Below are 13,932 nucleotides of genomic sequence, written 5' to 3' on the forward strand. Positions count from 1 at the left end.
CTGGTCTCGGATACCTCCCTGTTGGCTAGTTATACAACAAAGAGACAGGCCGAGCAGCCTTTGGACTCTGCAATCGTAGAAGCAGTCGGTTGCTCCAGAAATGTATGTATTTCCCTTCCCCAAATTAAAGGGCACTAGCAACACAGAGTCAGGTCCTGAGCGGGTATAAATCAGCGTAACTTCATTGAAATCCATGAAGCTGCGGCAGTGTACACCAGCTGAGGATCTGTGGCTATTTCACAGCCAGACCCGGGTCTGACAAATAGACCTGGGACTGGCCAACAAAGCTGGGCTTTCCAGACATAGCTGTTGGACTGCTGAGTGACTCCAGTGAAATCAACTCAAATCCCACGAGCTGACCAAAAGAGTCAGCCAGCCCCCTGGAAAGATTTATGTACAGGGAAGGCAGATCTAGTCCCAGACCCCTGGCAGCAGACAGACTAGTGGTGAGGGCACAAGCCCCAGGGTCGAGAGTTTGTAATTTCCAAGCCGGCCTCAGACTCTAGCCCCCATGCGTGGCCCGGGACAAGTCCCATCACCTCTCGGTCTTAGTTTACCTCGCCTTCTGGGGCTGTTGGGAGGATGAGTTGGCTAACGTCTGCAACATGCTTTGCAGTAAGCAAGAAGCATTACTACCACCTCCCTGGGCATCCCTGTTCCATCTCTCAGATGCTGGTACCAAGGCTCTTGCTTTTCACATAAGTGGCCCAGCCCGGCAGGATGCTATTTTGCAGGCCGCCTGCCCCCCTGAGCACGTCATGAGAATTATTTGGCTCTTTGCACAGCTCCTCTGGCTTCAGCTAACAGATGTTTAGCATCAGGTGCTGCAGCACAGATTCGATTAAAATCATTTAAAAAAAAAACAAAAAAAAACCCCACACACACTGACAATCTTCTGTCTCCCAGCGTAAGCACCTTCTCAAGCCGTCTGTGCTCGGAAATGATCAGTGCAACCTCCAAGCTAGACTCTGCAGGCCCCATTCGCTATCTATGGTCCTTATATGGCTCCTATCACTGTAGTATCCTCACAACGCCCCCCGTGAGGCAGAGAAGGGTGTTATCTCCATTGTACAGATGGAGAAACTGAAGCACGGAGCAATTAAATGACTTGCCTAAGGTCATACAAGGAGTCTTTGGCAACACAGAGACTTGAACCTAGGTCTCCGAAGCCCCAGGCTACAGCCCTAACCACTGGGCCACCCTTCCTCTTCCCCAGCAGCAGGACAGGAGCTCCTCCCCTAAGCCTGAACAGGAGTTACTCATACCGTAGGAAAGGAGAATAGGGTCACAGGGACTTGCTGCCAGTGCTGCCCATGCACTCAGTGTGGCTGCGAGCGGCCTAACGGCCTGGCCCACAGGGTGTTAACGCCTTAGCTCTCCCTTGGGCATTCAGGGAAGAGTGAGTGATGGGCTGTGGACAGAGGGGCCCAGCCAGCTAAGAAGGAATACAGGCAACCTCGGAGCAGCGGCTCCTTCGGAGGGTGATGAAGCCTCCGGGGAAGATGAACTCCCCCTGCTATTGGTGGACTGAGACAGGTGGGGGTTTGCTGATGGGTTCACCCCACTAACTCTCTGCCTCTTCCCCCGCAGCCTGGGCCTCACCTCTGATGCCAGCAGAGGCTGTGGGCTCTGGTGGGCCATGTTCCATTTGGACCAGGAGCCCGCTGGGCCACCTCCCCACGTTAAAAATGAGGCCTGCCCCATTTAAATGGGAACCCCGCATACTCCTCACAAATGCAGTGGTCTCTATTTCTAGCTCTGCTCCTGATCAGGGGGTGATCTCGGGCCAGGTCATCAGCTACTGTACGTCAATGCGGCTCTGAACGGCGTTACCCTGATTTACACCAACCGGGCGACTTGCCCAGTATAGATAATGACACTTTGACCAGGATCCCAAAGGGCTTTACAAGTATGAATTCACTCAGCCTCCTGAGTTACAACCCCGCTGGAGAAGGTAATAAAGGTAATAATTGGAGATATACCAATCTCCTAGAACTGGAAGGGACCTTGAAAGGTCATTGAGTCCAGCCCCCTGCCTTCACTAGCAGGACCAATTTTTGCCTCAGATCCCTAAGTGGCCCCCTCAAGGATTGAACTCGCAACCCCTGGGTTTAGCAGGCCAATGCTCAAACCACTGAGCTATCCCTCCCCCCTAGGGGCTTCACTTTACAGATTGGGACATGCACAGAGCAGTCCCGTGGAAGAGCCAAGAAGAGCTCCCAGAGCACCTGGCTCTTGTCCCGGAGCATTAAGCACAAGGCCACGGCTGAGCAGCGGGGATCCCTGCAGTGCACCCCTTCCCCCAAACCGTGAGGCATGGGGGAAAGGAAACTGGGCTGGGAGGAGCCAGCCAGAGAACGAAGCCAGGGAGCAGCTGCAGAAGCAGCCGAGACCGAGTGCCACAGACACGGATGAGATTTGCTACAGTTTTGACTGGTGCTGATCGGCTGTTTGCTCCCACTTCCTCCTTCACAGCATCTTCACCGCTGCGTCACTCCACACCTGCCCCTTCCTACCTTCCTCACTCCTTCCCTTGCCGCTTAACCAATCCCCTCCCAACTCCAACCACCTACCTCCCAAACAACTCATGGTACCATCACATCTATTATACCCCTTTCCCCCAGCCTTTGTCTGGCCTCTCCATTTACATCGTAAGCTCTTCAGAGGCAAAGGTTATGTACTACGCTGGGTCTGCACAGCGCCTAGCCAGGGCCCTGATCTCAGTGTGTCCCTGGGCAGGACCATAACAAAACATGATTCCTAAGAGCATCCTCCTTTATCATCTCTGTGCTTCAGCTCCCACTCCCCCCAGTCAAAGAGGAAGGACAATATTTACCGGCCTCCCAGGGGTGTCCTGCCTTAATTAATGTTTGTAAAGTATCTCAGGATCTGGGGATGAGGGCACTACTCATATTATTCTAGAGAGAGGCTCTCTTCATTCAGCAGGGATTAGCCTTGGTTTTCAGAGAGGAGAAGAGGGTAAAAAACAAAAGAAACTCCAGTCCATTTCACTCAGAGTTAGAAAGAGTTCACATGAAAGGAAGACATAGGCTGGCCGAGTGAGTCCCACCTGGATAGAGCGTGTCACAAAGCAGTCCAGTGAGCAGCCAAGACAACCATGGATACAAGAATACAATTAACATACATTTCATGTCCGGGCTCCTTAAAGATCCTAGATTTGGTAGCCTTGGTCACATGCACCAATGACCATATCGCTCTGTAAGGGGGAAAAGCTACGAGCATCAAAGGAAGAGACTCTCCAAGCAAAGATTTCTAGTACGAGCAGAAAATAATCTGCAGATGGAGGCTCTATTTGCATGGGTCACCGTCCTGCCTGAATGTTAAGATGATGCAGATAAAAAAAAAAGCACCCTCAGACACAGCGGACAGAGTGAACAGGCGATCAGCTACTAAATACGTCAATGCACCAAGTCCCTTTGTAAAAGGAAACTAGGAAATGTATTGCACAGCCTTGACTGTCAACACCCAAAGACGCAGAGGAAAGAGCCGGAGAGCCCCACACAGCCAGAAGAAATGAGTTACTCTTCAATAGACTTTAACCTTCTACCTTCAGAAATATTAAAGATTTACATAGCGGTAAAAATCTGTCCGCATGCTAGTGCCAAGTGCCAGCGCAGAACTGCTGATCAACGGAGTGCCACAGCAGCAGAGATATTCGCCCACTACAACGGGTCTGTCTGCAAGCAGAGACAATTAGCCGCAATGCAGGCAGCATGTCTGAGATGCCTCTGTGCTAATAAGACACCCGCGGAAGGCCCCTCCACCCCAAAAGGGTGGATGGGGTGTAAATGAAAGATACACTGTATACAAGATGCAAAGCCAGCTACAGACATCTATCTGCAGGGGAAGAAGAGAAGAGAAAACTGCAGTAGCTATAGGGGGACCAGACAGCAAGTGTGAAACAACTGGAACAGGGGGCAGGGGGTAATAGGAGCCTATATAAGAAAAGACCCAAAAATCGAGACTGTCCCTATAAAATCGGGACATCTGGTCACCCTAAGTAGATAGCCAGTTACCCCACAGAGACAGACACCCCGTTGCTGTCCTGCGCTCCCCAAAGGGGGCCAGGCTTAGTTCATGCAGTTGCCTCTCAGTTCTGCAGCAAAAGGGTGGATTCTGGTGCTAATGCCAAGGCCACGGAATCAGGGTGCACATGGGGTGCTGGTAACAGCACATAAGGAAGGTGTGTGTTTGACAAGTTGGTACCAGGCCTGATTCTGCTCTCACTTACCCCAGTATTAGACCAGTATCGCTCCATTGAAAACACTTCTATTCACACTGGTGTGGAACCCAATGGGACTGAGACCAACTGTGTGTATTTAAAAATTGGTGTCCTGAACCAGATTACAGTATTTGAAAGTTTGTTTTGGGGACAACTGAACACAACGGTGGCCCAGAGGGCCAAATGGGACTTGGGAAGTCCTGGTGTGTGATCAACACCTGCTGCCTGCCAGTAACTGCTGGGTTCTATTGCAGCGAGTTCAAAAAATAAGCAATTTGTAGAGGATTATAAAAGGAAAAACACAAGTGCAAGCAGATCAGATCAGATCACATCACGGGGCTACTAGATAACCAACCATTGCAGAAGGATTCTGAAATAAAAAGACTATATCCTCATTTTACAAGGCAGGAAATCAGCAAACACAAACTCAACTCTGAAGATCTCCCGTGGCTGTTTATTCTGAACGGACAATTCATTGCTTTTGAGTTTAGGTCACAGCACGACGCTGGTCTGAAGAAGCATGTCAATTCCAACTAGTGATGACCTGAGCTTGATTTCAGGGATTAGAGAAAGACTTGAGATCTGCCCTTCTGCAGGGAATTAACCGATGCACCAAGTCAATTCTATGCCTGTACCATGGAGGGGGGAAAAGGGGGTAAACAGTGCCCAGAAAGTCTGGCATCAGATGTCACACTTTCTTCAAGTCGTTCTTCTGGGTAGCATGCAGAGCCCCGTTAGCAGCCATCAGGCAGAGCTTTGGGGTGTCTTGTCAGTCATGATAGCTCACACACAGCAGGCTTTTTTCAACTTTTTCACTTCTCAGGAGCACCTCTCTGCCTCCTCTTCCCCAGAGGATGAAAGCTAAACTGAATTTCCCACTGCACCATGGCATTAAGATCCATTCGTCAGTCGTGGCTTTGTTCCCGAGACAAAGAGAATGACTCTCTCCATTATTTCAAAGAGCGATCCCTTCTGCAGTCTTCCAGCACTTGGCAACTCTAAATCAGAGCATCTGTCTAGTCTTAGCAACTGCTCTGCTACCAAAGGGATAGGTTTGTAAACACCACAAGTCCCAGACATGGCACTACATAAAAGACAGACGGAAAAAGAGAACATAGAATCCAGTCAACTGGCTGAGCCAAAAAAATTGCAACATAAAGGGAACAAATGAAATACAGTTTCTCTTCCTTAAACAGGTCCCATTCTGTATTGCCCCAGAAAGAAATGGTAATCTGAGCTCTATAACGAGGGAATAATTGGTACCTGGCGGGGAATCTTACAACCATAGAACCACAGAAATGTAGGACTGGAAGGGACCTCAGTACATCATCTAGTCCAATCCCCTGCACTGAGGCAGGACCAAGTATTATCTAGACCATCCCTGACAGGTATTTATCGAACGTGTTCTTATAAACCTCCAATGACAGAGATTCCACAACCTCCCTAGGCAATTTATTCCAGTGCTTAACCACCCTGACCGTTAGGAAGTTTTTCCTAATGTCCAATCTAAACTTCCCTTGCTGCAGTTTAAGCCCATCACTTCTTGTCCGATCCTCAGAGGATAAAGGAGAACAATTTATCACACTTCTCTTTATAACAACCTTTTACGCTCTCGAAGACTTATCACATCCCCTCTCGGTCTTCTATTCTCCAGTCTAAACAAATCCAATTTTTTTTTAATCTTCCCTCATAGGTTTCCTGGACCTTTTATCGTTTTTGTTGCTCTCCTCTGGACTCTGTCCAATTTGTGCACATCTTTCCTGAAACGTGGCACCCAGAACGGGACATAGTGCCCCAGCTGAGGTATCAGTGCTGAGCAGAGTGGAAGAATTACCTCTTGCATCTTGCTTACAACTCTCCTGCTAGTAGAATGGTTATGTGAAAAGCAAATTGGGGACAACTGAACACAACGGTGGCCCAGAGGGCCAAATGGGACTTGGGAAGTCCTGGTGTGTGATCAACACCTGCTGCCAGTGCAAAGTGAGCAAAAAATACTGCCTGTGCTCCTCCCTTACGCACTTTGCAAAGTGGTGGATGGTGACCTAATAGCCAGGAGGTGGAGAAGCCGTCCCGATGGCTTTATTAAGCAGTGATTTTGATGACCATTTACGTATATAGTGGACAGCCAAAGGGGCAGTGTGGTTTGGTGTGATTCATGAGGAATGTACCCATCAGCAAACCCCCACCTGTCTTGGTCCACCAATAGCAGGGGGAGTTCATCTTCCCTGGAGGCTTCGTCACCCTCTGAAGGAGCCGCTGCTCCAAGATTGCCTGTATCCCTTCTGAGCTGGCTGGGCCCCTCTGTCCACAGCCAGGGGTACAGTCTGATGGAACTCCATCTGCACAGAGGCGCATGGGAAAAGGAATGGGCTCAACAGAGACAGTCGGACTTTGGGCTCCATGAACAATTAAAGAATTAGAAAATGCCTTAAAGTATTGAACTCCTTGAGCCTATCTATTTAGCTAAACAAAGAGAAGGTTAAGTCTATAAGTACATACATGTGGAACAGAAATTTGATAACAGAGGGTTCTTTAAGAGGCGTAACAAGATCTAATGGCTGGAAGCTGAAGCTTCAGACTAAAAATAAGGTGTGCATTTTTAACAGCGAGGGTAATTAACCATTGCAACAACTGGGGGATTCTCCATCACTGGCATTTTTTTAAAACCAGGATTGTATGTTTTTCTAAAACATAATTCAAACAGGGATTAATTCAGGGCAGTTCTCCGGCCTGTGTTACGCAGGAGGGCAGACTGGATGATCACAATGGTCCCGTCTGACCTCGGACCCTACAAAGGCCACAAGGGCCCATGATTCAGGATACACCAGAAATGAGGAGACTCAGGTTTCATTTAAAAAAAATTAAAAGTTACTTGTAGCCTTTTCCCTAAGCAGAGTCTTGGAAAAGTAACTGACAGAAACCGGTCACCAGGGCTAACAGCAACAGGCCAGCAGGGCTCCACTCCTGCAGCAAGAGTTGAGGTGGGGAAGGTTCTAACAGCTCAGACACTTGGTATGAAAAATTAAGCCGTTAAGAGCCTGTGGTGTAACCCAGCATCAAATCATCCACCGACCCACAAAATCCTCGAGCCTGTCTAAGCACAGTGCTCTAGCAATGGTGGGCAGGAATCAGATGTGTTTTTCAGTCCTGCCCCTCACTGCTGTGGATGACTTTGGATAAGCAGCAGCTGTTGCAAGCCTCTTAGGGCTTCTAGCTACTACAGGGATAAGTGCTTTGGAAATCCACAGGCATGGATGAATGGGTACTTTGAGCTTGGTGCAACTCAATGCTCCAGGGCTGGAGCACCCACGGGGAAAAATTGGTGGGTGCTCAGCACCCATTGGCAGCTCCCGCCCTGCCCTCCCTACTCCAGCTCACCTCCGCCTCCTCCCCTGAGCGTGATGCATGCCCGTTTTTCCCCCCTAGCTCCCAACACTTGCGCCACGAAACAGCTGTTTTGCACAGCTGGCAGGGAAGGGGGAGGAAGGGGAACACAGCACGCTCAAGGAAGAGGCAGGGCTGGGCCAGGGGTTCAATGGGGCAGGGAGGGGGCGGAGTTGGGGCAGCAACTTTGGGGAAGGGGTTGGGATGCAGGTGGGGCAGAGGCGGGGGGCACAAGCACCCACTGGCGCCAGAGAAAGTTTGTGCTTATGCACACTAGTGCAATTCCCGGTCTCGCACCACGTGTAGGTCCACAGGTGACAAGATGCCATCGTCCAGGTGTAACCTGATGGGTGTGTAGCTGCCCAGGCAACAGAGAACACAGTAGTTTGAGTGTCCCCCAGGACATATGTCTATTTCAGTGCTCGGGCGCAGATTCATCCCATTAGCTTCAATCTTTGCCTGGACCTTCTCCCGCATGCTCTGGGCCCTCACTCTTTATGCACACAGTGTAATTATCGCTGAGAGTCAGTGTCATGCTGTCCCTTACCCATATCGGTGCCTGCCCACATCTCGGATCAGCCTTTCCGAAAGGTACGCGCCGATGCGGTCCAGCTTCTCCGGCGCAGACAGTGCGTAGAAGGTCAGCTTCTCCATGTTCGTTTTTACCAGCCCATCCTGGAAAACAGACCAACACGGGGTTTGATCTCCTTTGCATTTCAAAAGGCAACTCCCAAGGAATGGCACAGGGAAGGGGCTACGGAGCTTTCGGCCTCCAGGTTGAAATCGAGAGCACTGGAAGTCACGTGAATTGCCACACTGGGTCAGACCAATGGTCTAATTAGTCAATTAGTGTCTCATATCTTGGACGCTGGCCAGATTCTTGATGATTCAGAGGAAGGTGCCAGAAACCCTACAGTCAGCTGTAAGTATGTTAGCACCGAGGCGTCTGCTGTCCAGCAGCCTATGTGAAATGAGTGGAGGAGTCACTGTGGTTCCCAGCTGGCACAAGCTGGCAGCCTCAGTCCAGAGTCAAAGGACTGACTAGACGAAGGCTGAACTAGCTGTATAGTTCAGGGTCATGCCTGAAGCACCCTTGTGAGGAACTGGTGGCTGTGGAACTTGGGCTGGGAATAAACAGAGACTTCTGCCTCCAGGGCTGACAATCCGCCAGCTTGCATCACCATTCAATTCACTTCACTCTATTTAAAGAAACGCAGCCCGTCTGTTAGATCTCACCTCCGCTGTTGCCCCTTTTGTCCCCAAGCTCTATCTCCAGCTGTGGCAAACCACACACTTTCTGCATGGATAGCAACTACTCGGTGCTGAGCTCAGGCCACCCATTCAGGTGCCAAATGTTGGGCACTTGGAGCTCCTCAGATGGGAGATGCTGTAGAAATGCAAGATCTCACCACTTCACCATCTTCCAAAGAGGATCTTTAGAACCAAGTGATCTTTAGCAACAAAGGTGGAAGATACCAGGCCTGATTCTGCCTTGTACCTTGTGTGGTTTACACCTGCAGGGGTTGCATAAGCAGCCTGGGATAATTACCTGCCTTTTCAGCACGAGTATCAGTCTCCCAGCTCTCTCTGAAGATACTGTTGCCATCCCATTATGAGACCACCAGCCACGCATCCCAGGTTCAATTCCTACTCGCGCCTGGTGGTATTCACATGTATGTGGTCACAATTAGTTACCCAGGGATGCTGCTAGCTTGCATCTTGTTCTCCCATCTATCCATTGCATTTATTATACATCTATTTTATAGACACCACCAGCAGAACATCTCTTTAGGGAAAAGAAAATTTCATCTGTTCCTCCAGACAAAATTATACTGCAACGTATTAAAGGAGCAGTTAGTTCTTCATTCTACCAGATCACAAAGTTGTTGAGATAAAAATACATCTCTTAGTGGGACGATGACAGCATCTTCAAAGAGAGCTGGGGGATTGACACTTTCGAGTGGGCAGGTAATTATCCCAGAAAGCTGCTTGTGTGTCATGGAAAGCTTTGAAAAACAGTTTTCTTTAGAAATTATTCTGTTCCCATGTGAGATGTTTTCAACATTCCTCCTCCCTTATTCTGTACTGCCAAGGACTTCAGCAGGAAAACAGGAGTCTTGAGTCTGGAGACGCTTCTGCCACTCCTGCTTCCCTGTTTATGTTCTCACCCATCCACCTGTGACTTTATCCACTAGATGTCAAAGAAACAAGGTCAGGGCGGGAATATCTTTTATTGGACCAACTTTTGTGGGTGAGAGAGAGAAGCTTTTGAGCTTACACAGAGCTCTTCTCCAAGTCTGGGAAACATACTCAGCGTCACAGCTAAACACAAGGAGGAACAGATGTCAAACAAAGACTTTATGTCATAATGTGGGAAATAAGAAACCAATGTGAGATGCTTTTTAACCTTGCAGTGATGTGTATTCCCGGCTCTGTTGTCTACTGTTTAGGACAGTCCTGGGAGCCAGGAGTCCTAGGTGCCTTCTATTCACGGCTCTGCCACTGAGTGAGTTTGAGACAAGTCACTAGCAGCCAGTACTTCCGAATGAGGGGACAAATGGTGCTACGGATGTGCAAATGATTGCAATTAACTCAAGTTAACGAACGAGATCATAAACACGAGGCTAAACACTCCAATGGTTGTGCCAGGACTCAGCCTGGGGTAAACCACACACACTTGTGTCTTGAAACAAATATTTGGGGAGTGTTTAGACTAGCATTTACAGCTGTGGTCATCACCTTGAGCTGACAGCAAATCTAATTAAACCCTAGTCTAGACAAACCCAGAGAGGCCATTATAGCTCAGGGGCAGGGCTGGTTTTAGGCAATTCCAGCGATTCCCGGGATTTGGACCCTGCAGTGTCCAGAAGAGAGGCCCCGCACCCTCCACTGAAGTGCCTCCAGAAACAGCAGCAACTGATAGAGCTGCTGTAGCTATCTTTGGCGGCAGCTCAATCACTGCCACTGTCTTCGGTGGCATTTCAGCAGCAGCTCTTTCAAATCGGGCCCCTCACGTCCTAAAGCCGGCCCTGCTCAGGTGGTAGGGGCTTGGGCTTTTGGTACCAACATAAAATGCTTCTAACAAAAATTAAGGGCATATTACAGAACACGAAATCCTCCGTGTATGAACCAGAGAGCCTTAAAAAGTCACCTCTTCTACCACAGCATTTCCTGGCGTACAGGTGAATACCACTGAATGACAGCGAGTTCCTGCAATCCCACACGCAGGAGAAACGTGAAAACTCTGGGACTGGATCCAGCAAGCAGAGGGCTGTTAAGTTATTGTGCTTGAAGTAAAACAGGAATCTCATTTACCTCTGGATCCTCCGGAAAGATATTGTCAACTAGTCTCTTGTAACGGGGACGCAATGCGCCACAGCAGCCGCACACACCTGGAAAAGAAAAGCTGTTCAGCAATGCAGCAGGGCCACAGTCCTCCTCATTACGTGTCCTTCGTCAAGAGCCAACAATGTGCTCGGATCAGAGAAGATTCCAGGGAGAGGCATGTTTGACAGAAAACTCGTACCCCGCTAACAAAAAAAACCCAACCAACCACCACTCATAGCATTACTCAGCGACTGCTCAGGGCCACGAGTGCCTGCAAAGGGATGAATCACAAAGATTAACGCCACCGTAAAGTGTCATGAATGAGAAGATGAGGGAGATGCTGGAAGCCCCGTGCAGAGCAGGAGGGAGCTCTCTGTATTGTTGTTTTACGAATATCCTAGGCCCTGCAGTTTACCTACTGGATACGATCCTGCCTGACTGCATGGAGTTAAATCAAAGAAGGCCACTGGGGGAAAACAAGCAGGTGAAGAAACAATGATAGATATTGTACAGTGGGACAGAATACCCAGGATCTGTAAGTGAATGATGGGAGGGTCCATTAATTGGGAAATGCCCATCTGCCTGGCTCCAAACAGGCTGGCAGGTTAAATCTTCCCCAGGTCCAAGCTTAGGATCAAAGGGGCACTATACCATTAAAGACCCTGGCCTAGAGAGGAGCTGAGGAGTAAGGCACAGTGGGCAGCAACACCTGGAGATGAGTCTCTGACACAGGCACACTGGGAGAACATGGCTAGGGGCAGTCTGTCTCTCCAAGGCCATGAGTCAGGTGTCTGGGCTGAGTGAAACTTGCCCAACACTTGCAAAGAAAGACTAAAGTATTGGGAAGACCCAGACAGGCCTCTTGTTGGTCAGTCCCTTTCCCCTGCTTGCTATGTACCTCTGGGTGAATAAATAACGCTTGTCTTTAAAGAACCTGGTTTTGAGTCGCTTTGATCAGCTGCTGCCACAGAACTCTGGTGGAAAAAGTCTCACAGTTGTACACGAGGCAGATTCTGACTGTGGCATCAATGTAACCTGAGATCCTCTTACATTGTTAGGCACAAAAGGTTGCACCGTAGGTCACTCACAAAGCAATTTCCCTTCGGCTGGCAGGGATGCCTGTGATTTGACCAGGACCTGAATTCCATGAGCTGCATATTCGTTGCAATCAGCTGAAGCAGTAAAGCTAAAAGCTACAGCCGCTTCAGCCAGGAAAACTGGGGGTGGGGGTTGGAGAGGACAAGTGCCGAGGCATTTGTGGTTCTAGCTAATGAAGCACTCTTCCTGGTAGAGAAGAGACAGGGTTCACGTGTAGTGATTGGACACAGGCTGTCCTCATGGGTCTCTCTGGCTCGCTTGCCTCTAAGTGACTCTCACAGCTCACGTCATCTGCTATCATTACACAGCCCACCCACCCCACAAGTCCTGGCCCGGCCTTAGAAGAGATGGAAGGGATGCTGACTGTCCTGGAACTCACTTCCCACTTGGGCTAAGAGAATCTGCATTTGTTGGTTTCCGGGGCACCCTGCAAAGGTTATGTATTCTTCCAGGCTTACCTGGGGAGGATGGGGGTTAAATGGGATTAGAGCTGAGAGAGATGGAGAATGCAGTTGGTGGCAGACTAGGAGGTGGATTTTTGGGGGGAGGGGTAAGGAGGGAGAATCGATCCAGATTAAATTCAGTATGTGTTACAAGAGAAAATTTCAGACACCTGCATGATCAGGGTCCAGTCCTATCACCCCAACTCACAGGAGCAAATTTTACTCATGCCAGTAACCCCACTGACCTCTGTGAAACCATAAATATTGTTCGTGTTTAGCGAGGGTGGCAAGAAGAGACTGTCACATGGGAGGTTTTGATATGCAGAAATAATTATAAATTAATTCCCTCAATGCAGGTAATTTACAGGCACACTAGCATGGCACCATTTCGTAGGATTGCTGGGATTTTACTTGCTTAGAAAGGCACGTGCAACTAGTAGAACTCAATCTCTAAAGTTCATAGGCTAGATCCTCGGCTAGCTACACCGACCGTGACTCCAGCGAGGCCAATGAAGATTTGCTGCCATGAAACTGATCTGTCCATCTAGCCCAGAGTCTTCTCCCAGACAGAGGCCAGCCTAGATGCTTCAGAAGAAAGTACAATAAACCCTGCGACAGGCAGAGGTGCAATAATTTGCCCCCGTGAAGGTCTCATCCCAAACCCAACTAGTTAGAGCTTAGCTTAAACCCTGAAGCATGAGGTTTTCTCCCCTTTCTGGGTGTTCTTGTTTGCTATATAAATGCCCAATCCCAATCGAAGATCCAGCCAAAGATACGCAGTATGAGTAGAACACTAAGAGTGGCTTCTTCGTCCTTGCCAGTGAAAGCACTTGGCAAACATTGAGTGCTATACAGAGAATGCTAACAGAACCGCGCTCAGAGACCTCCAGCGAGAGAGGGCAGATCTCCAGACCTTCGGTCTCTCCTCATTGTTTCCTGGGACAACACGAGGCATGGCAAGTGAGCATCAGCAAAGGCAGCTGAATTCAGCTAGATGTTAGTTTGCAGTGTTTCTCAACATGCATCGTGCTGACCCACTCAGCTTCTCATCCCGCTCCTGGGAATAGTCCCCTCCACAGCCCCACCCCGGCTGGCCAATGCATGAGTGGCAGCAGGGAAGATTGCTCTGAAGAGCTCAGCAGTTCCCAACCTTCCTTGATTGGAGATGCCTCTACTTGCAGCGGACGACACCTCAACTAACGTCACCTCACATTGTGAATCAAAGCATTTGCTGCATCTCGCCTGTTTTTTCAGCCTTTCCCCCGCTCATCTCCCGGCCCTCTTCTCGTTTCTTCCTTTCCTCTGCATTTTCGCTTTTTGTCCTCTGGCGTCCATCCTTGGTTTAACTCCATTTTTTCCTCCCCATTCTTCTGTGGTTCCTCCCCAAAGCTACTCCGCTCTCTTCTTTCCCACAGCATTTCACTCTCTCTCTCTCTC

The 13,932-nt window shown here is 49.3% G+C and overlaps 1 protein-coding gene across 6 annotated transcripts in view; it reads right to left on the reverse strand.

Moving 5' to 3' along the window:
• The window catches only part of EFR3B (EFR3 homolog B), a 152,249-nt gene that overhangs the window by 59,575 nt on the left and 78,742 nt on the right, over positions 1-13,932 (reverse strand). For 5 of the 6 annotated variants that reach the window (XM_030555132.1, XM_030555128.1, XM_030555129.1 and 2 more), the window contains exons 2-3: positions 10,943-11,019; positions 8,175-8,302 (exon numbers count right to left, since the gene is read on the reverse strand). In XM_030555132.1, the coding sequence (XP_030410992.1) occupies positions 8,175-8,196 (22 nt within the window). In that variant the 5' untranslated portion in view covers positions 8,197-8,302; positions 10,943-11,019. Of the gene's footprint in view, positions 1-8,172; positions 8,303-10,942; positions 11,020-13,932 lie in introns of all 6 variants that reach the window. The other variant, XM_030555134.1, reaches the window with a different exon arrangement.

This window comes from Gopherus evgoodei, chromosome 3 (assembly GCF_007399415.2).
Source record: "Gopherus evgoodei ecotype Sinaloan lineage chromosome 3, rGopEvg1_v1.p, whole genome shotgun sequence".
Taxonomy (NCBI): Eukaryota; Metazoa; Chordata; order Testudines; family Testudinidae; genus Gopherus; species Gopherus evgoodei.